The sequence below is a fragment of the Coniophora puteana genome (assembly GCF_000271625.1).
Source record: "Coniophora puteana RWD-64-598 SS2 unplaced genomic scaffold CONPUscaffold_13, whole genome shotgun sequence".
In the NCBI taxonomy this organism is placed as follows: domain Eukaryota; kingdom Fungi; phylum Basidiomycota; class Agaricomycetes; order Boletales; family Coniophoraceae; genus Coniophora; species Coniophora puteana.
In genome coordinates this window covers 321,204-339,968 of record NW_006913065.1, presented here as the reverse complement: position 1 = coordinate 339,968, position 18,765 = coordinate 321,204, and the positions used below count along the sequence as shown (strand labels likewise).

Sequence of the window (18,765 nt, the reverse complement as noted above, 5' to 3'; positions counted from 1 at the left end):
GCGAAAAAGGCCAGGACTAGACCTCGGTTGCCAAGGATCTTATAGTCCATCCGATTACTTAAGCAATATTCCCACAAAGGCCTGGAAGCACCCCACCACGCGTATGTCGCGCCGCATATGTCTCAGAAAGGTGAGGTTCAAACGTGGTCGAGGCCTAGAATACATGAACAAAGAGGCTTGGCGAACCCCAAACATACATCTAGGACGCATAAACAGTATTTGCATCGCCTGAACTCTAGCAAAGGCTAAGAAACGAGCATCTGGCTTGCAGTTTGGGCGGACATCTATCACCATGAGGATCAGTCTCCTGCACACCAGGCAAGAAAGGATGCTTTAGTAGTCATGTCCATTGTTGGGTATTGCAGATATGATAGAATACAAATGATGCAAGAAGCAAGTGAAACACCGAAAGCAAACAGATCCAAAGCAGAACATAGCAGCGACATGTCATAGGACGAGGCAGAGCCGCATAAACTCCACCTCCACATCTCCGAGTTGAGGAGCGTCGAGCTACATCGTGAAGATGAGCACAATAACACAGATCTCGGTCGCAGCGACGAGGCCCGCGACGATGAGCACACTAGCGCCCGCTGTGACGAACGGCTTGCCAAACTCCCGTGCGTTCTCCTGCCCTTTGGTGGGCTGTGCGAGCTCCCAGAGCTTCGCGTCTGATTCCGACGAGTCCGAGAAGGCGTGTCGAGCACTCGCTCCACGTATGTACTCGAAGAGAAAGAGGAAGGCGGAGAGCACGAGGTAGAGGATTCCAACTGCGGGAGATTGGTCAGTGCCCGTATTGACCGGCAAACGAGGCTGGCAGGTGTTTGCATATGCTGGAGCTCGTCCAAGCCGAACAGTGAATGCGATGAAGGGTCAAGTGAAAGGTGACGGTCATGGGCAGGTAAGATGGATCGAGAAGAGAACGGTTATGATGGAGGATGAATAGGGGTGCGGTGTCAAACGGGAACGCAAGGTGTCAGAGATACACACTTTTGTAAAATCTCATATCGAAAAGCCGCAGCACCGTCAACGCATATCCAAGATTTGCGAGCGCCGTCCTGCGGTAGGCGCCGTCAAATGTCCGATGGCGAGCACGCAGCTCGTTCATCTCCTGCAGGTCCTCCGCGCAGAATGACTGCTTCCGGTGTCCTCTGTACGTCGGTCGCGGTGTTTCCATCGTTGGTCACAAACGACAGGAAGTGAGGAAGAGAGGTGAGATTTGCCTCCGTAGGGGAGCGAACAACGGACCTATATCTATGATGACATTCGGTTGACATCTTGCAGTGGATGTCCGCCCATGATCCAAGAGTAGTAAGCTTCATCTTTCTCGTTGAGGGGTTTATGGCCAGACTCCTAACCGGTCGGTCCGATGTCACATGACCCGGCTGCCGAGGAGTTGCCTTTTTTGTACGAAGTACAAGGTCTGACATCTGACCGACTGGCAACAAATCCGGTTTGGCTTTGTTTGTCCCGCCGTGTCCCGCCGACTAAACATTGTCGACGTCGTCTTAGACGTAATCGGCACAGGGCCGAGTCGGGGGCGTCGGGAGCGGCTTCGCTTACACTTGCTTAGGGATAAAGGGGCTTGTATTAATAAGGAGTGAGCTGCGAGTCTAATGCTAGGGAAATGGGCGCGCAAACGCAGTGCGCGTGTCTACCACGCGTCGCTTGATGCCCTCATACCTGGTCTTAACATGCAGTAGACACATTACAGGCTACGTATTAGTTAGCATGCTGCAGTGGATATATGGACTGAAAGGACGGGCACTTACGTGTGAGAACTGTGGATGTTCCTGACCACCTCAGCACAGCGGTTAAAACCCTCGAAGCTATCAACCTGACTGCCAGCCAGCTCATTGAAAAACTTGCTCGTACCGAAGAAGCGGAGCTCCAAGAAGCTCGTGCAAACCTGTTCGCAAACGCGCGGAGCATGTGTCGCATCGCGATAGCCTGACGCATCAAGGCTAAGCCTATACACTTATTTATTTGACTAATAATTACTACTATAATACAATCAACAGGCCATTTTATTCTAAGCGAGCGTAAATGACCGACGCCCCCGACTCGGCCCTGTGCCGATTACGTCTAAGACGACGTCGACAATGTTTAGTCGGCGGGACACGGCGGGACAAACAAAGCCAAACCGGATTTGTTGCCAGTCGGTCAGATGTCAGACCTTGTACTTCGTACAAAAAAGGCAACTCCTCGGCAGCCGGGTCATGTGACATCGGACCGACCGGTTAGGAGTCTGGTTTATGGCATGCCCATGGACTGCATCATCTTGCGAGCAAAGCACGCCTTCTGTCAACCTAAATTTGGTACTATGACTAAGCACCTCATACAGTTTCTGCGGCTGCAAGACGGCTGCAAAGTTTTTAGTCGAACAAACTTTTAACGTTGTGTGCCTTGTGCTCAGAGCTGCTCAGAGTGGAGGTAAATCAGTGATATTAGTACTGTAAGAATCTACGGGGCTGTAATCCCACTGTAGCATAATCTATGGAGGTAGCACTCCGAGTCGTCGCCTATCCCATGCACAACGTCTTCCTGGGTACCCGCCTGGTCCTCTATTTTCGTCTGGACTGAGCCGCGGCCTGCTGTGAGGCTCCCGAGACGAAATTTCTTGCAGCGTGCAAGGTGTCGACCAAAGTTGGCCACTTCGCGGAGGACTTAGGAAGCGGCGCAATGTCGAGTGCCTTGCGCACGGCCGGGCGCCGAAGCACGGCTGATTGAATGGCGGTGAACGTCAGGCCCGAAAGACCAGTAACCCAGACACCCTATGGAACGTGCTGTTATTTTAAAACGCTCATGAGAGCGAATGGGACACGTACAGCAGGGAGGGTGGCCATGAAGGGAACCATGGCTACAGACATGACCTGGAAGACGTTCATTATATGGCCCATGTGGGGACTTTGATCAAGGTTCATATCCTTCTTCGAAAGCTGTCGGACTTGTTTCAGCTTTTCGTGTTGATACGTGCTCGCGAACAAAACTCACCATGATTTGGATATTACCCAGAGCTACGACGGCCAAAGGCAGCATGAACGTCGGATCGGGAATGGTCAAGTTGGCAAGGAACTCCACCCCACTATCCTGCAGCTGCGGCACAGGCAGCTGCGCCATGTTCTTGCTCGCAAAGAACGTCCCCAGCGTAATCGGAATATTAATGAGCGGCACCAAGAACATGGGGCCGACCTTGACGCCCGCGCGGCTGTACACCTCCCTGCTCGCCATCGCCGCGCTCTGCAGCTCCATCCGGTTCTGCGACGCCCGCGCGCGGTCCATGCGCTCGCGCATCTTGGCGAGCTCGCCCTGGAACGGCGCGATGCGCGCCGTGTTGCGCAGCTGCTTGATCATGACGGGGAAGAGCAGCGCGCGCCAGAAGAGGCCGCCGGCGACGAGCGTCCAGAACCACGGCAGGCCGGTGGACACCTGGAAGAGCTCGTGGGACCACGCGATGATGCCGGACGGCCACCAGTTCGCGAGGCCCATCGCGGCGAAGTCGCCGTATTGCAAGGGTGGAATGGCTGAGGCGGCGGAAACGAGGTCGGCGGAATTGCTTGCTGCTTCGGCAAGTTCGGAGGGCGAACCAGCGAGGTCAGCGGCGGATGTGAGGTCTGTTGCGGACGAAGCGAGGTCGGCAGGTTGGTTAGGCGGGGTTGGGGGAGCGGCAGCAGCAGCAGAGATAGACTCGGAAGTCGTGAGCGCATCAGAGGGGAGCTCAGCAGCTACCGGCTGAGCCTCCGAAACGGGAGTTGACGATTTGGACGACCAGAAGTTGCGTGAGGTCCCTGGTGTCAATAGCAGAGCGGCCGATGCAACACGAGGCTGACCATTCCGCGTCGCGTCAGTAAAAAGTCGTAGTAACGATGAGGCATACATACCCTACTCGAGTTCGAAAGGTGTAAAGCAGCGCGCTGTGACCTATGCATCCCGAATATAAATCTCTCTCCTGTGAGTTTCACGAAGAGACGCACCTCTGGCCATGCAAGCCCAGCATGAGCCGTCTCCCTGAAATGCGTGCAACAGTTGCCATCTCGTCCTTGTCTTGTCCTTCGTCTAGCTGAGTCCGCCCAAATGCACACAAGCTGGACGCGTGGGGTGTAGAGGAGTAAAAATCAAATTGGAAATTCTCGCAAAAGACATGCCGAAAAGCGCCGAGCTCATTGGGCGGACAAGTGACCGAATATAGCGTGGTGGCGGTGTCGTTGGCCATCTCCTGTCACCTTCTCCAACGGTTGCTCCAAACTTTCCAGGACAACCCCCACACCCATCGACACCTACCAAAGACCTTCCGTTCTCTCGTTTATATCTTCTATTGAATCGCAGACTGCTGCTGGCCAGAGCTCAACCAACTTCATCTCTGGCATCCTTCCGCTCCCTCCATATCTCTCGAATTCCCGCCAACATTTACCATGCCTGCGACATACTCATCGCCTGATTGTGGGTCGCTAACTGTGTCGCGACTGCAGCCATTGATGTAGTGCCTTCAGCTCCGCGTCTTGGGCACAAGAACGAGCCCACCGGCAGCTTCCTCATTCCTCTCGTGCTCACCATCGGTGGCCTCGCACTCGTGTTTCTCCTATGGAGACGCGCTAGCCAGCTCAAGAGCATCGTCGCTCACCAGTGCGTGCTTTGCTTCTCTGTCCATCTGAGCTCACCCGTTCCTCCTACTTCACTTTTCTTTGATTCGCCACATCTACGTTACACCAACTGTGCCATGTGTCGCCAACGCGCGCATGCACATGTAGACTTCAAACCTGGCGAGGCGACAACGCTGGAAACGTTCGTCTCTCAGAAGACAACGGCCCCCCGGCAAGCGAGTTCCTCGTCGACGAAGTCATCGATCTCGAGCGTGGCGAGGGCGAGCACCTACCCGCGCCCGGTCACAAGCTTAACAACACCAACGCCGAGCATCCCCCATACACAGAGGAAGACGAGGAAGAGGACGAGGACGAGGACGAGGAAGAAAGCGGCGAAGGTGTTCCACTACAGTCCACACGCACCGGCGCACACTAAACCCGTATGCGAGCGCAAATCTCCTACGACGGCGTGCGGTGGCCGACTTGACTCGGCGCGGTGGAGGCTCCGGGATGGACGGTGTAATACTATACAGGCCGCGTATATATCTTCTTTTTCTTCTCGTCAATTCTGATCTCTGTGCTACTCATAGACAGATGTGCACTGCTTTGGATATATCATATGCATTTTCAGCTCGAACTGCGCGTGGATTTATATAGTGAGCTGCGGGACTGCCATGCAGCGCCAGCACTCTATTTCCCCCCTTCAGCTTTCTTCTCTCTGATGTGTTAATGCTGGCTCGTTCAAACAGCTAGGACAAGAGACGAGAACCACAATGTTGTAGCAACCGGGCTGCCGGTTTGCTTTCGAATCCTTGGCATTCATGCGCTGATCAGTACTCTGACCAGGTTGGCCAACCCGCGGGAACACGTACAAGTATTTCATGAGCCAAAACCATCTAATGTCAAGGAACCTGGCAGCCGCTATAATATCGGCTTTTGCAAGAGTGGATCAACAGAGGATACCTCGTCATTCTTGGCTCGCAGCCAAAGGTAGAGAACACTGCAAGCCTGCCCCCAGGCTGAGTACATCAGCTGATGATGGTGCACTCGCACTTTTCGATAGCCTGCGGCATCTTCGTAGAGGATCACTGCCTACGGCGTTCTTGGTGAAACCCCATCGCGATTGTGATCCAAAGAACAGTGTTCGCTGAAGGCGGTTATCTAAAGGCTCGAACGCAACACCAGCCTGATATCAACAACGCTATGAGTTGATGATTGGGCGCTAAACGCAGCCTCCAACAGCCACGTACCGGGCCGTGCCGGGGCGTTCACCCTCGAACAGTTTTTATCTCGCTGACGTGCTCGTACTCGAATGCTGCAGGGTGCCGTCCAGCTTGCGTCTAGCTCACCGCCGCGCACTTACGCCATACTGTACGACCTCACGGCTTGCGCTGGCCCGCCGTCTGCGTAAGAGCCCTCACGCAACACCGGGTCGTGGGCTCCGGCTCACCCTGAACCTCAGCATCGTCCCGAAAGAGGACTGGCTATCTTGCGAATCCTACCAACAGACGGGACCGTGGCGAGGTCGGGCCGCACAAGCACGCACGCACGCGACAGAGGTCCCGGTCATCCAGGATGATGTCACGACGCTGACTTTGTGCCTCACCCCGCCGGCTCCGAGTTTCCGACAGGCTCAGAGCTTCCGGCGACGCGTACCAGAAATACTGTGATGGATCGTCGTGCCGGGTATGACGAGTTCAGGTGGTCTTGCTTTTTTATCACAGGCCGCGTAGGTGGTCACAGTAATGCTGATTAGTGCTGACACCTCCCGGGGCGTAATTGGCGTTTGTTGAAGTAGCAGGCTCTTGCGACATTCTCGGCGACCTCGGTGCTTCGCTCGGGCACAGGGCGGATACTGGGTAGGAATCCCGGGGTCGAGCCCGGATTGCAGGGCTATTCCATTCTGGGTGCCAGGAGACTTTGTTATTCACCTGCGTTCATGACAGAGTTTCATTTATCTGCCACAGATTTGGACGGTCAAGCTTCAATGCCGCTATGTGGTGGAGAGCGTCGTCATGCAGGTTTATGGATGCGCCCCACAGGCGCTTGGATGATCTCATCATTGTCTGATTTAGATACCGGGGAGGGCGGATGGTCTTGTTGGATGTCTATATGGGTCTCGCGGGGGTGTTGGGACAAGAACGTTAAACATCGTCGGTGCCTGGGTTTCTGACCTCTACCCCGGGTCGTAGTGAATTCATGTTTTTCTTCTCGATAGTAATCGCGGTATATCATGGCGAAGTATTCTTGACCAAGGGCGAGTTGAGCGAGCACCATCCTTTTGTACCTCCCTAACTTGCAGTACTGCTGGCAAAGGCCGGCATTAGGAAAGTCGATGTCAAAAGCGTACTTTTGGGTTTTGACGCGCGGAAGCAATTCTGCTTCTCGTGGCATCTTAATTATGATGCCTGCCTATACATGTGGTATCGTACGACACTCCCGCAATATGTAGTTTTGAGGTTATCTCTCTTCGCCGACGGATTCACTTCCTTGACTGGACAATAGCTTGAATAATTCCGAATATCGTGGCATCTATGCTTGTCTAGACATGCGGTATTGTACGACGGCCCTGCCGTAGTCCTAAGGTTCTCTCGTTTCGCCGACGGATTCATTTCCTTGACTGGACGACAATCTGCAGTGACAGCAGCCGAATAGGTTCGCCAGCTCAGACCGTGTTCTTTCGAAGCGCGCAGAGTCTGCGTTCATGAATTCGCCGTTGATATCGATGGATTGCAGACGATGCTGTGTGAAGCACTGACAACATCAATATCAGATGGTGTTTTTTTTTCGCTGTTTCATTCAGAAGATGTCAAAGGGCCAAGCTCGCGATTGGCTGTGCAGCAGGCGCTCTCTCTGGCCGGCGTCGAGTGAGATCGCTTGCCCTCGACGGCGCGCACCGGCGCGCGCAAGTTGCTGTAGAAACCCATGCGGTTCGAAGTGCCATGGCAAAGCATCGGCTGCTGGGACCTGCGGGCGGCTGCGTAGCTTGGCGGAATTGGACTGCGCGCTGCTGTCTGCTGCTGTGCAGTTTGGCTGCGCCCCCCTTGTGTAGGTGCTAGTGTGGCCCACTAGTGATGATGAAACGGTGATGAGTAGTCCGGTGCTGGGCAGGTGCTTGCCATGGTCTGATAGCGTGAGAGAAGGGAGGTGAAACCCTGGAATCCGGGGGTTGCCGAAGGACTTGCCGAGGAAACTTGCCGGGTGGACATCACTGACATCAAGAGTGGATGCAACCTCCTCCCGGCTATTTGATGCGCATGACAGCTCCTTGTCTTGGTGCCCAATCTCGCTCCCCCTTCTGAAGCCAGAGCCATGTTCTCGAGCTTCAATTCCTTTCTCCCCTCCGTATTTCAGCCTAACCAAGACGCTAGATCACCACAACCCACTCCACAAGAGGAAATAGAAGAGCCAGAGCAGACAAATGTCGAACCATCTGACCATCCCTCCACCATTAAGAAACGAGAGAAGAAGGAGAAACCTACCAACGAGGTGCGCTACAGTTCTATGTGTCCTTGCATCAATTAAATCCTCTCACTTTGCCTCCACGCAGACGTTCATCGTCGTACGACCACCTCCGTCAAAAACGAACCATCCGCTAAACCTCCAAGTTCAACTCGTCCCTCCTAATTCCCGACAAGATCGCCGTTCTGGCTCACTCGCCAGCCTTGATCCTGCAACTGCCGCTGGCGACCAGGCTGAGAACGGCCAGCCCTTGGGACAAGACCTCCAGCGGGTTGCGTCCAATAGGTCTGACACCTCGGCGTACTCAGGCTACGCGTCTGGGACTGCCTCCGTCAGCTCGTTCGCGTCAACTTCCACCAGCTCTAGCAGGCGCATGATCATTCCGTTATACAACCTCCAGGCACATAATGTCCTTCAGAACATCATCGTAGACGCCGGGACCGATGCCAAGGTCGCCAAGTTCGGGAAGCGCGGCATGGAGATTGTGGGTCTGGCGTTTTTGGAGCCAACGGAAGTTTGGGGTTCCCATTCACTGCCAGGCGCACTTCCAGCAGGTCCAGCAGGGAACACTAGCACCCGCGCTAGTTTGGACGAGCCGCCTCGCGAATTTAGTCTGCTTCCAAAGGTACAGCCTGCCACCGCATTACCCGCTACCCCCGAACGCCCCTCCACCGCTACCGGTATACCCCAACGCCCTTCCATCCCGCCAACGCCTTCTACGGGAGATGCAACGCCAACCCCGGAAAACACTCAGCAGAAGAGCTCCAAGAAGCTCTTCAGCAGGATGTTCAGGCGCAAGGACCAGGCACGGCCACCATCTGTCTCTCTTGCGTCTAACGCCGACTTGGGCGCATCACTCAGTCCCCAGCCCCGCGGCCTCCTCTCACGTCCATCGGTGGAGGTGAACCGCAACTCCATCGCCATGGACCAGGGTATAGCTGGTGACGGCCTTCCCACCACCACCTCAATGGCGTCAGCTTCCGCTCTTTGCCCGGCAGTCCTGGGCGTGCAACCAACTTTATATCCCCCCATCTTCCCTCCCAGGGGCCGGCCGACGAAGTATGTCTGGGTGGTGCGGAAGTGGCTGAAGGGCACTGACAATGGCATTCTCAATGGGATGATGGGCAAGCTGAGCGTGGGGACCCGGGCTGACTCTGGATCATCTGCGCTGCCGCACGTCGAGGTACGCATCGAGTGGACGCGGAAGAAGGACAAGAACGATCGCCGAGACAAGAAGGCGCGCAAGGGCACGCTCGACATCCCCTCCGAGAGCCAGACGGTGTCGCGGCGCGGCTCCACTGCGCTCTCGTCGGACTCGCATTCTGTGGCCGACGCCAACGGGAACGGGCCCGTGCGCGCTGAGCACGTGGACGACCTGCTCGACTCGATACCGCGGTCCAGGAAGAAACGGAGGCAGTCCGTGGAGCATCAGAGCTTGAGCTCGGGCACGGGCGGGAGCGACGATCATGAGGTGGCGAGCTCGGCGGCGCATGGCAATGCGTACGACTCGGGCGACGAAACGGATCCGGAGGACTCGGATACGCCGTGGTCGTGCACGCTGTCCATGGCACGGGTCGGCCCGCTGCGGGGTGTAGAGGCGAACGGGCAAGGGGCGAAGCAGTCGCCGGCGGCGCTGCGGCTCAAGGTTGCGATGCTGTCGCCAACGCCGCACCATCCCAAGGTCGTCAGTCTGCTCAAGGTGCCGTTCCCGCTGCCCGACGTTGAGGTGGACAGTCTTACGGTGCGCAAGCGGACGGTGACGCCGCAGGGTGTGATGCGGACGGTGAGTGACGACGTCCAGCTGGTGCTCACCGCGGAGGAGATCAAGGATACGATCAGCACGACGGCGCTCTGGCTTGTCGTGCGCGAGTCGTTCGGTGGCGTTGGCCGAGAACGCAGGAAGGGCGACGGATGGCGTATCAGAGGCTAAGCTCGAAGCTCCCGCGCGGCAACTAAACAAGTCAAGTCGGAGAATCCGTCACAGGGGTGATCTTCGACACCTCGCTTTATCGATTTATCCTTGGCAAGCTCGCATCAACCGAATTCCCGAGGGCTACATCTCTCTTCAAGCGCTCGTCGACCCGTATACCGCTGCTTGCTCGGTTCATATCCCTTCATCTTGCCATCGTGCCCATTTTTACCGCCCAAGGCCTCACGTCCTCGGTACTTGATATCAATCGCCTGCATTGCACACCCGTCTCCGTCTATCTATTCCGTAACAGCCTTCCATTCGTCCATCGTCCACGTCACAAGCACTTCTCCACGTTTTATAAAGGCTGATCTGCCATCCCGCTTTCCATGAAGATTCATCTCCGCACACGACTCACAAGAGTATTTATTCAAGATTCGGAAGTCAGCCTCACCGCACACGTTCGAACTCCGTGGTTATGCTTTATCTCACTCTCATCGGGCTCATATGCATCCTTCTTTCTCTCAAGCTTCCCTTCCTTTCTAGTTCCTCGCCTTCAAGAGTGCTTCTTTCATCGAGTTCATGAATCATCGAGTTTCATCCCATTCATTCATTGTCTTGTTATTATTTTCCGCTCCATCTCGATTATACATCGGCACGAGACGTGTCCGGTCATCGATTCATCAATTGACTGCTTGCTCGGTTTTACTACTTTGGGCTGGGCGCGCGCGTGCGCGCCTACTAATATTGAGAAGGGTACCATACGTTTTGTAATATATCACCCCCCTGGTCAGCTTGAATCTTCTTTCTTGTTCCTCTTCTCGAGCTCGGTGCGGATCTCTTTAGAATTCGGGCGTCGCGCTAGGAGCTAGGAACGTTCGCCGTGCGCCGCGTTCTAGCGTAGTAGCTTTAATGCATCGCACGGATGGTGCCGCGTGTCTTAGCTTCTGGTGCTGGATTTGCACATTTTCTTTCACGAACGAATTGAGAGCGAGCTTGACGGAGCGTGAGCGGAGAGTTCTGGCCAATGTCTTTCATTTGCCGCCTCCTACGTTGATATCGTGGAGGGTGATTCACAAGAGCGGCCCGGGGTGGCATGAGTTTGTGGAAGCCAATTTTCGCGATCGCGTTCGCGTTGTATAGGCCGAGTCCGGGATCATCGCTGCGAGTACATACCGCGAACCGACGGCCTCAACGAGTTCATATTGATGCTGACCGGACCAAAATGACATCGTTCCAGATCATTCCGCGAAGATTTTAACGCCGCGATGGTCCGGATAGAATGTTCTGCCGTCGGTGTTAGTTCCGAGTCCCTGTAAGTCTGAAGCTGAAGTCTCTCAGGGTCTCATTTCAACGAGGCACGATTGAATATTGAATAAGCGCCCCTTGCGCGTACTATATGCTTGTTCTTGTCTGGATCTACTGCGTTTTGTTCATCGGCACCGTCGACGTCGGTATGAACTTGCAATGAGGCTCGTCCATTATTGCACGGTCACGGACCTTGCATTCTGTCAAGCTCCGGTCCCAAGATGGTTCTTTGCCGTCATCGTGCACATAACCTATTGTCACCCCAGAATGAAGGCACCTCAAGGTACGTCGAAGGACACGCAGCGGATCGTCGATTTCGGGAACGAGAGCACGCGCAAGTTCGTGCGTTTTTTCTTTGCTCTTGCGCGCCTTTGGCAAGCTTCAAGACCGGGCCAGACTTCCGAGCAAATCGCTCGTCACGTCGCGGGTAGCTTGCAATTGCGAACGCCAACCCAGATCTCGGCATCTCCGCATTGACAAGCAATTGACAAGTGCCCGGACCTTAGTTCGGGAACAGTAATGGAAACTGGTGGTACGCGGTGCCGTCGGAGGGCGCGTGTAACACGCCTCACCCGGGCCAATCCCCGACCTTGCCTCAAGACCACCGCGGAACAACCACTCTTCAGCACGACATAGGTGTTTGCTAATATCAACCTCAACGTGGTATGAATGCTCCGTAGTGTTCCGAAGAAAAAACGCTCCGGACCGCATCGCGCTCCGAGTCGACCGTACATCGAGATAAACGCCCAGCAGACCTCGAATTTTCAAAATCTACTAGGCGCAAATAGCGTGCGAACCCAATGTCCACGTCAACCAAGATTCCTCCACCTTGTATCTGGCAGTAGTCTCCAGCTTGGTGGGCACTGATTGCGAGGTTCCACGAACAAAGCGGATCCGAAGAATTTCTGGCTGTTCGCTATGGCGTTGCTGGCAGGACGACGAGGCTCGTCACAGACGAAGATACGAAGCTGAAAAGTCATATTTAAAACGTTTCGGTGAGAGGATTGCGTTCTACTTCCATCTGATATGGGAAAGGGTGTCATTGAGCGTGTATTCTACACCGGCGCGGTGAGCCATATATGTGGATCCATATGTATCCAGCATTTGCCGGTTCCGAGAAACGTCGGCTGAAAAAGTGATGAAGCGAGATCGATGTCGTTCAAGTGTCAGTTGGCAAAAGAAAACGGCTGCTAACGTGCTTCAGCACTGTAGATCTGGCTGCTTCTGATGTAGGCGAGACCCCACGGCCATACTCAGCAAGGCGTTCTTGAATAGTTCTGCTTCAAACAGATAAACAAGTGAGGAACAAGGACTTATCCTCGAACGTTTTCTCAACGTTGTGCCACCAGCGGCTCAATTACGTTATCTTGTTACAATCAATGGAGTTGGCTCAAACTTCAGAGGCTTCACCCGACTTGCCCGATCGAAAGCTCTTCAATATTCGCGTCTACGTGAATTTGGCCAGGTTTGGCGAGAGTCTATCCGGGAAAGCAACATTGAACTAAAGATCGAGCGTGGCAGATCTAGCAGCTTTCTCCATATGTGAGGCGGTTAATGAAAATTTGCATGGTCAACTTCACGCGACTTCATTTTCAACACCCGCCCTGATAAGCAGCTTCTTGCTAACGTCATCACCAGGTGCCTGCCATGGTGGCTCCTGGCTCAAAAGCGCGACTCCCCAAGCCAGAGTCGTCGGTTAAAGGTAAATCTACGGCTCTTGTAAATCGCCCTTCTTTTGCAAAATTTCACCTACGTTCTTCAATTGGGTTGCCGCCGGCTCTCCTTCGGATGGACACGTCCTTCGTGCCGGCGTGTCACGGTCGGAATGATGCTTCCGAATAACAAAGGCATAAATGAATCCTGATGCGAGCGGAGAACGCGATCCTAACGCCCAGCAATTACCGCATCGGAACGGCAGGTCATCGACATCTGCAACCTTAATGTTTCCCAATCCCCAAAGAACGGGTCGCAGAAGGTAATCCACCTTCCCAGGTGCCGGTGACCGAAGTCTGTTCTACGTCGCGCGAATCGATGCTTCTAGCGAAGAATATAGGCAGTCCCGAGGCTGCCAGTCCTTAAAACGCGATGGTGGTAGTGGCACGGCTCTTCATTGTCTCTCCCGCCCTCATTTCCCGCTAGGAGCGAGCTGCCTCATTGTACCTGTATACCCCCCGTAATGTCCTCACATCCAGTGTGTCGCATCCTTCCTCCCGCTGTATGATTTGTTGACCGCTTTATAGGATCAGTCGTACCAGTATAGCGACGCGGACTCGTCCCAGGCCCCCAGGGTCCCTCGTCGGACTGCCATGGCTTGCCAGTTCTGCAGAGGTAAGTTTCCGTGCCTTTGAACTCTATTGTCGACCAACGTCGCCGCCACCCCGGGACCAGGCCGAAAACTCAAATGCGACGGCAATCGCCCGTCGTGCACCAACTGTGACAAGCGCGGGTTTGCGTGCAACTACGTTCCAGTGTGAGTGCGCCTCCCATGCTGTCTAACCGGATCGTGTCTTATGTATGTGTGGCCCCCCTTCCTGCATTCTGATAGGTCCGAGCAGAATAAATAGCCTCTGCACTATGCTGGTTCTGGGTTCGGTCTCTCAGCTAGTCTTGATGGTAGAAGTTGAATTGTTCGAGCTCCGCATCGTCGTCGTCCTGTTCTCCTCTCCTCCGCACCGTCCTCGGGATACACACGCCATCGTCATGGCTTCGGACCGTTTGAAGGACCGAGCGAGGACGCTTTTAAAACCGACAGAGAAGGCGCGTTCGAAACAATCAGAACCTTGCATCTCCGAGTCCATAGGATCAGCGTGTAATCTACATAACATCTTTGCGATAATGTTGCCGCTTATTTTGATAATATTAGTCTGCACGTTCCTCGGTGCTCAGCAAAGTCCAGCTGTCGTTGAGAGCGTACCGTATACGTATAATCTAGAGTATTGACGTCAACGGTACTTGTACTGAAATTTGAAAGGAGAGGGGGAAGCGTCCCACTTTTTGATATCTTGACACTTATTAAAGACTCCGGATTGGGTGTCGAGTTCGAATGGGGACATGACACCCGGGCTATCTGAACATTTGCCTGGCTGCTGTTGATTTGCTTGCGCCCAATTTAACTACAGCGTCCCTACGGCTTCATACAGTCGACTGCTTATAGTAAATCTTGTATTCCTTGCATTGAAGCATCTCTTAGTAGCTGCTTCCCCCGCCCTCTAGCGTGGTATGTTTAGTAGTAGGCATCTTATTGAACGTCTACGTCGAAAAGTTCGGGCATACTTGTCCAAAAGAACGTGCACTGGACCTAGCCCCTGAAACAGGGTACGTAAAATAGCACCTGGCGGACGTAAAAGCACAATGCAGCCTGGGTGTTCCTGCTATTCCTAAAAAATAAACTGACATGACGCCGAAACAAGCAGCTGATAATGAAGGCACCGACTAGCTGGCGTTGCTTCCGTGAAACGAGCCAGCTGTCGCCCTTGTCCTGTTTTCGGCTCATTTGTAAGATTAATATAGACCCTGACGCTGTCTATAAACCCAGCGCACCACGTCAACCGAAGGCTTCGCGGGTTGTTGTCCCAGACAAGCGTATGTACACTCCCCTCGGCCCTGGCACCTGCGACGAATCATGGCACGTATTTTTGATGCGTTAAATCAGAAAATCTCCACGAGCGAACGCGCGGAGGGCCGCAGGTCGCCGCACAATGAATGGTGGCCCGCGAAGGATGATATCAGGCCATCAGTCACAAGGCAGTCCCGGAGAGGTGATGCTGATGCGGCTACTCTTAGCTGCATATTTGTGGGTGCGCCCATCTTACGGCCTGCGGGTGGGCGCGGCCGGCGAATCAAGATGTCTTTTGACCCAAAACAAAACATCAGAAGAAGGATGGGCTTTCCTGCGCCAGCGCAGCTCAGCTTAGGGCACATCGCTTGCGCGCAGCGGTATTTACTTACCGGTGCGGTGGCAGTTCTCATGCACACGAGCCAGAGGACCGGCGATGAGGACAAGGTTTCGCGGTGGGGCGACGTTTTTCGCTTCACGGGTCCTGAGGATCCACACAAGTGCGCCGCGATGGACCATGGTTTCTCATGGAGAGTGAGAAATGGGCACCTTCGGAACGTTCAAGAGTACATAATTTTTCAAAGCACGCCAGCGCGCCATGCGGCGAGCCGACAGCCGTGTAACCTTGCTGGGTCAGATGAAACCGGCCTGGCGATTAACCCCTGATAGCCCCGCGTAAAGTTTCATGAACACCCGGGAGGTCATAGGAGAGGTGGTTGTTGTCTAGGAAAGGATTTAGTGGAGGGATGGGGAGCGACAAGGTTAACTTCGCCTCGAAGCACTGTTAATAACCATGACATACCGAGGGAGAGGGCATATACAGTCGGTATTTCATTTGAGCTCACGGCTGTCTCCTTCGCCTCCGGGTCTGATTGGAAGAATGGGAAGCTGCCGTCGGCCTCCCTGTGGCGGGCGGTCATTTCTGCGCCCAGCTTGTTGCGCTGCCTGACGTCTTGACCAATGGCCAAGGGTCGGACCTAAATATTTGAATTCTGATCGTTCAGGTGAGCGTCGAGGGTGATGTTGGTGTTTCGTTATTTCCGCAGGTCTGCCACTTGCCTGCCACATAACCTGAGGAGGTATGAGGCTAGCTAACACCCGTTGGCAGTCAACGGCGCGACTTTGAGACCACGATAGCTCGACTTCGGTTTGGCTGAGACGACAGCAGGTTTTGCGCGCGCTTCAGCCTGAGTCGAGGTTCATACCGGGCGCTTTTCGGGCGTAGGTCCGAGTCAGAGCGCAACGAAAAAGGTGCCACTGGAGTGTAACAAATGAAGCAAAAGGTGACATTCCCGACGCAGAGGCGAAGCGAACAAAGGCGAGTCGTGCAAATCAGCAAGGGAACGACTCCACGACACCAGCAGCTTGGGGGGCATCCACTCAAAAAGTCTAAATCCGACTCGACCCGCCGCTATTGCGTCCGGACAGCTAGCCGAGCGCGGGCCGATCATCTCCGAAGTCGTTGCAGCAGTCGGTGGCGGTGCGGTGTTCCTCTTTCGCCTCCCGGTCGCATCTCTTTCGACCCCTGACGGTAGACAAAGTAACACGTCCATCGCACGCTGAGACCGTTCTCATCTCCAGGTCATCTACGGCATGCTGGATCAGTACCTCGTGTCCGGATCTTCCAAAGCATACTACATACCCGACTTCATTTCGCAAGACGAGGAAGAGTATCTCCTCCGTAAGGTTGTCGTTCCTTTGTGGCCCTAGGCGGTTCGTGAGCTCAACTTGACCGGGACTTGCTTGCGACCTCCAGATTACAGAGACTCCGAGGCAGAAATGGAAAGCCTTGGCCACTAGAAGGTACTCAGAGTGCTTCCGCTCAGAAGGAAACAACTTCTTCCCCTGAATCATGACGTTGTTTGGCAGGTCTCAACTTTGGGGTGAGCGGAAGCAAACTCTTCAGTGCTTCTCCTTTTGGTCCGTCTAAATCGGTGGTTCGTACAGGAGGCGAAATAATGCAGAAGGGCACGCTGGTCCCCCAGGCGATGCCTCCCTTCTTGACCACATAGTGCTTCGTTTCCGTGATGTTCGAGACAGTCACTGATGAGCTTTCTGTCCTCGCCGACAGCCCCGATCTCATGGGCCGACTGAGTGGCACGTCCGCGTTCGCGTCTTCTCCCCACCAACGTCCCAATCACGTCATCATGAACGAGGTTAATCACTTGCCCTTTTCCGTCACGGTGATTCTAATGTGCTGAAACGCGCTGCAGTATCTCCCAGGCCAGGGCATCATGGTGCGCTTACCACGTCGACGTCGCATCTCCGCATCGTGCCGAGCGCCGCGTTGATTTCTGTTAGCCACACGAAGACGGACCCTCGTACCACCCCGTCGTCGCGACCATATCGTTGGGGTCTCACGCGGTGTTTCACTACTACAGCTATCGGAACGACGGGGTCGATCACGGCGCGCTCAATGCAAGTTCAAGCCCAAGTACGCGCGCCCACGACGCCAGCCGAGGGCGCTCCGTCAACGACGTGCCTGTCCTCTCGGTGTTCCTCGAGCCGCGGAGCGCCATCATCACCACGGATGCGCTCTACACCGCGCACCTACATGGTATTGACGACGTGCACCGCGATACGTTCGTAGGCGCCGGGCGTCTGCGCCTGCCGCGGTCCGAGGGCGACTTTAAAGGTGATATTGATGAAGTGCAGATCGCGAATTGGCGGGCGGTCAAGGACGGGGAGAGCGCGCGGGTGCTCGAGGGGGGCGGCGAGCTGGAGAGGGGCACGCGGTATAGTCTGACGTGCCGCGATGTGCCGAAGGTGGCGGCCGGCGATGCGTTTAGGCTTCTCGGGAGGCGGTGAGTGCCGCCTCGGCGGGTGTTTGGAAGGGTGTTACGGCATTGGCGGGCGCGGACGTTGATTCGGGCTGCAGCTAGCGAGGCTAGCTAGCCTAAGGTTAAACCTAGTTTACTTAACGTTGACGTGCGGCGCTTTACAGATGATCGCCGTTTAGACGCGCAAGAATCACAGATACATCAGCTACGCTAAGTATTGGTGGTACATCCGGCGCCTATTTCGCAGCATCCTTGAACTGAGCAGGAACCTCTGCGAACTCGACTGGGCCGAACTTTTCCTTGATCGTCTCGATGGATCGGATTCTGTCAAAGTACGCCATCGTGTCGGGGTACTTGGCCCGCTCGGCGGCTCCCAGCGTGACTTTGACGGCGCTCTTGAGGCTTGCGGCGAGGGTGATGTCTGCGATGGTCAGGCGCTCGCCGACCAGGTAGACGCGGCCGTCAGCAAGATATTTCTCGAGGTAGTCGAGCGCTCTGTGCTGTGCGCTGAGCAGGAAATCGTGAAGCTATGAGGTTCGGGTGCTGTAAGTAAAGGACTTCGACCGGAAAGGTGAAAATGGTCTACCTCTTTGGTGTACCCGGGCATGTAGCCCCAGGTCAGGTAGAGCGAGAAATCGGAGAAGGTCTGGAGCTCGCTCTCGGCGAAGTGCATCCATTGATCGATCTGGGCAGTTTCCACCTTGTTTTTGCCCTGGAGCCCCGTCTCGGGGGCCAACGAGGCAACTGAATAGTAATATGAAGACGTTGGTCAGTCCCCGGTGTGCCATAGCGATCGCTCGCAAACACGACTGTAGAAGTTATTGCTCACCGTAGCTGGCGATGGCGAGGCCCTCGGTCAGCTTGCAGCTTCCGTCGGCGCTCTCGAAGGCGGGGACTTTGCCGAGAGGGAACTTGGCGAGGTACTCCGGCGTTTTGTTTGTCACGCCGAACTTGATCTCGGGTTCGGTGAGCTCGAGGCCTGAAATAGCGGCGACGGATTCGATCTGTAGCGGGTTGAGGTTAGTAGTGTTAAGGAGATATATGTGCGGGTGATAATGCTCGTCGGGTCGAGACGTACGATGGTGGTCTGGCGCTGGTATCCGCCACCCCAGAGTGTGCCGATAGGAGGCATAACGAGAGGTTTTCGAGTGTGAATTTGGCTGGTAGAGGGAG

At 54.9% G+C, this 18,765-nt stretch overlaps 7 protein-coding genes across 7 annotated transcripts; 4 read left to right on the top strand and 3 right to left on the bottom strand.

Annotated features, from left to right (window-relative positions):
- Positions 1 to 168: 168 nt before the first annotated feature.
- CONPUDRAFT_84609 (uncharacterized protein) lies at positions 169 to 1,196 on the bottom strand. The gene is made up of 2 exons (XM_007774839.1): positions 988 to 1,196; positions 169 to 767 (listed from the first exon to the last, which is right to left on the bottom strand). Exons 1-2 carry the CDS (start codon positions 1,172 to 1,174, stop codon positions 511 to 513), a joined length of 444 nt encoding a protein of 147 aa, XP_007773029.1. The 5' UTR covers positions 1,175 to 1,196; the 3' UTR covers positions 169 to 510.
- Positions 1,197 to 2,429: 1,233 nt separating this feature from the next.
- CONPUDRAFT_110232 (uncharacterized protein) lies at positions 2,430 to 4,083 on the bottom strand. Its single transcript, XM_007774838.1, has 5 exons — positions 3,972 to 4,083; positions 3,879 to 3,918; positions 2,992 to 3,822; positions 2,826 to 2,936; positions 2,430 to 2,771 (listed from the first exon to the last, which is right to left on the bottom strand). Exons 1-5 carry the CDS (start codon positions 4,028 to 4,030, stop codon positions 2,562 to 2,564), a joined length of 1,251 nt encoding a protein of 416 aa, XP_007773028.1. The 5' UTR covers positions 4,031 to 4,083; the 3' UTR covers positions 2,430 to 2,561.
- A 201-nt stretch (positions 4,084 to 4,284) lies between these two features.
- CONPUDRAFT_84607 (uncharacterized protein) lies at positions 4,285 to 5,275 on the top strand. Its single transcript, XM_007774837.1, has 3 exons — positions 4,285 to 4,437; positions 4,488 to 4,620; positions 4,746 to 5,275. The coding sequence occupies exons 1-3, from the start codon at positions 4,410 to 4,412 to the stop codon at positions 5,011 to 5,013; spliced, it is 429 nt and encodes a 142-aa protein (XP_007773027.1). The 5' UTR covers positions 4,285 to 4,409; the 3' UTR covers positions 5,014 to 5,275.
- A 2,606-nt stretch (positions 5,276 to 7,881) lies between these two features.
- On the top strand, positions 7,882 to 10,757 carry CONPUDRAFT_129926 (uncharacterized protein). Its single transcript, XM_007774836.1, has 2 exons — positions 7,882 to 8,066; positions 8,128 to 10,757. Exons 1-2 carry the CDS (start codon positions 7,890 to 7,892, stop codon positions 9,967 to 9,969), a joined length of 2,019 nt encoding a protein of 672 aa, XP_007773026.1. The 5' UTR covers positions 7,882 to 7,889; the 3' UTR covers positions 9,970 to 10,757.
- Positions 10,758 to 13,432: 2,675 nt separating this feature from the next.
- On the top strand, positions 13,433 to 14,196 carry CONPUDRAFT_76265 (uncharacterized protein; the record flags this gene model as incomplete). The annotated part of the gene is made up of 5 exons (XM_007774729.1): positions 13,433 to 13,447; positions 13,497 to 13,584; positions 13,645 to 13,726; positions 13,812 to 14,065; positions 14,120 to 14,196. 5 exons carry the CDS (start codon positions 13,433 to 13,435, stop codon positions 14,194 to 14,196), a joined length of 516 nt encoding a protein of 171 aa, XP_007772919.1.
- Positions 14,197 to 16,405: 2,209 nt separating this feature from the next.
- On the top strand, positions 16,406 to 17,786 carry CONPUDRAFT_129924 (uncharacterized protein; the record flags this gene model as incomplete). The annotated part of the gene is made up of 6 exons (XM_007774835.1): positions 16,406 to 16,498; positions 16,569 to 16,615; positions 16,719 to 16,823; positions 16,884 to 16,968; positions 17,026 to 17,049; positions 17,114 to 17,786. 6 exons carry the CDS (start codon positions 16,406 to 16,408, stop codon positions 17,618 to 17,620), a joined length of 861 nt encoding a protein of 286 aa, XP_007773025.1. The 3' UTR covers positions 17,621 to 17,786.
- A 42-nt stretch (positions 17,787 to 17,828) lies between these two features.
- CONPUDRAFT_76263 (glutathione S-transferase C-terminal-like protein) lies at positions 17,829 to 18,724 on the bottom strand (the record flags this gene model as incomplete). The annotated part of the gene is made up of 4 exons (XM_007774728.1): positions 17,829 to 18,092; positions 18,179 to 18,336; positions 18,422 to 18,596; positions 18,671 to 18,724. 4 exons carry the CDS (start codon positions 18,722 to 18,724, stop codon positions 17,829 to 17,831), a joined length of 651 nt encoding a protein of 216 aa, XP_007772918.1.
- Between the last annotated feature and the right edge of the window lie 41 nt (positions 18,725 to 18,765).

What these genes read in the sequence shown, in the direction of transcription:
- CONPUDRAFT_84609 (XM_007774839.1), bottom strand. Translation starts at nt 1,174, where the DNA reads ATGGAAACACCGCGACCGACGTACAGAGGACACCGGAAGCAGTCATTC. An exon ending in CGATATGAGATTTTACAAAA is followed by an intron (nt 768 to 987) that starts GTGTGTATCTCT and finishes AATCTCCCGCAG; the next exon opens with TTGGAATCCTCTACCTCGTG.
- CONPUDRAFT_129926 (XM_007774836.1), top strand. Translation starts at nt 7,890, where the DNA reads ATGTTCTCGAGCTTCAATTCCTTTCTCCCCTCCGTATTTCAGCCTAAC. An exon ending in AGGAGAAACCTACCAACGAG is followed by an intron (nt 8,067 to 8,127) that starts GTGCGCTACAGT and finishes GCCTCCACGCAG; the next exon opens with ACGTTCATCGTCGTACGACC.
- CONPUDRAFT_110232 (XM_007774838.1), bottom strand. Translation starts at nt 4,030, where the DNA reads ATGGCAACTGTTGCACGCATTTCAGGGAGACGGCTCATGCTGGGCTTG. An exon ending in CTGGGCTTGCATGGCCAGAG is followed by an intron (nt 3,919 to 3,971) that starts GTGCGTCTCTTC and finishes CGGGATGCATAG; the next exon opens with GTCACAGCGCGCTGCTTTAC. An exon ending in ACCTTTCGAACTCGAGTAGG is followed by an intron (nt 3,823 to 3,878) that starts GTATGTATGCCT and finishes CGGAATGGTCAG; the next exon opens with CCTCGTGTTGCATCGGCCGC.
- CONPUDRAFT_84607 (XM_007774837.1), top strand. Translation starts at nt 4,410, where the DNA reads ATGCCTGCGACATACTCATCGCCTGATT. An exon ending in GACATACTCATCGCCTGATT is followed by an intron (nt 4,438 to 4,487) that starts GTGGGTCGCTAA and finishes TAGTGCCTTCAG; the next exon opens with CTCCGCGTCTTGGGCACAAG. An exon ending in AAGAGCATCGTCGCTCACCA is followed by an intron (nt 4,621 to 4,745) that starts GTGCGTGCTTTG and finishes ATGCACATGTAG; the next exon opens with ACTTCAAACCTGGCGAGGCG.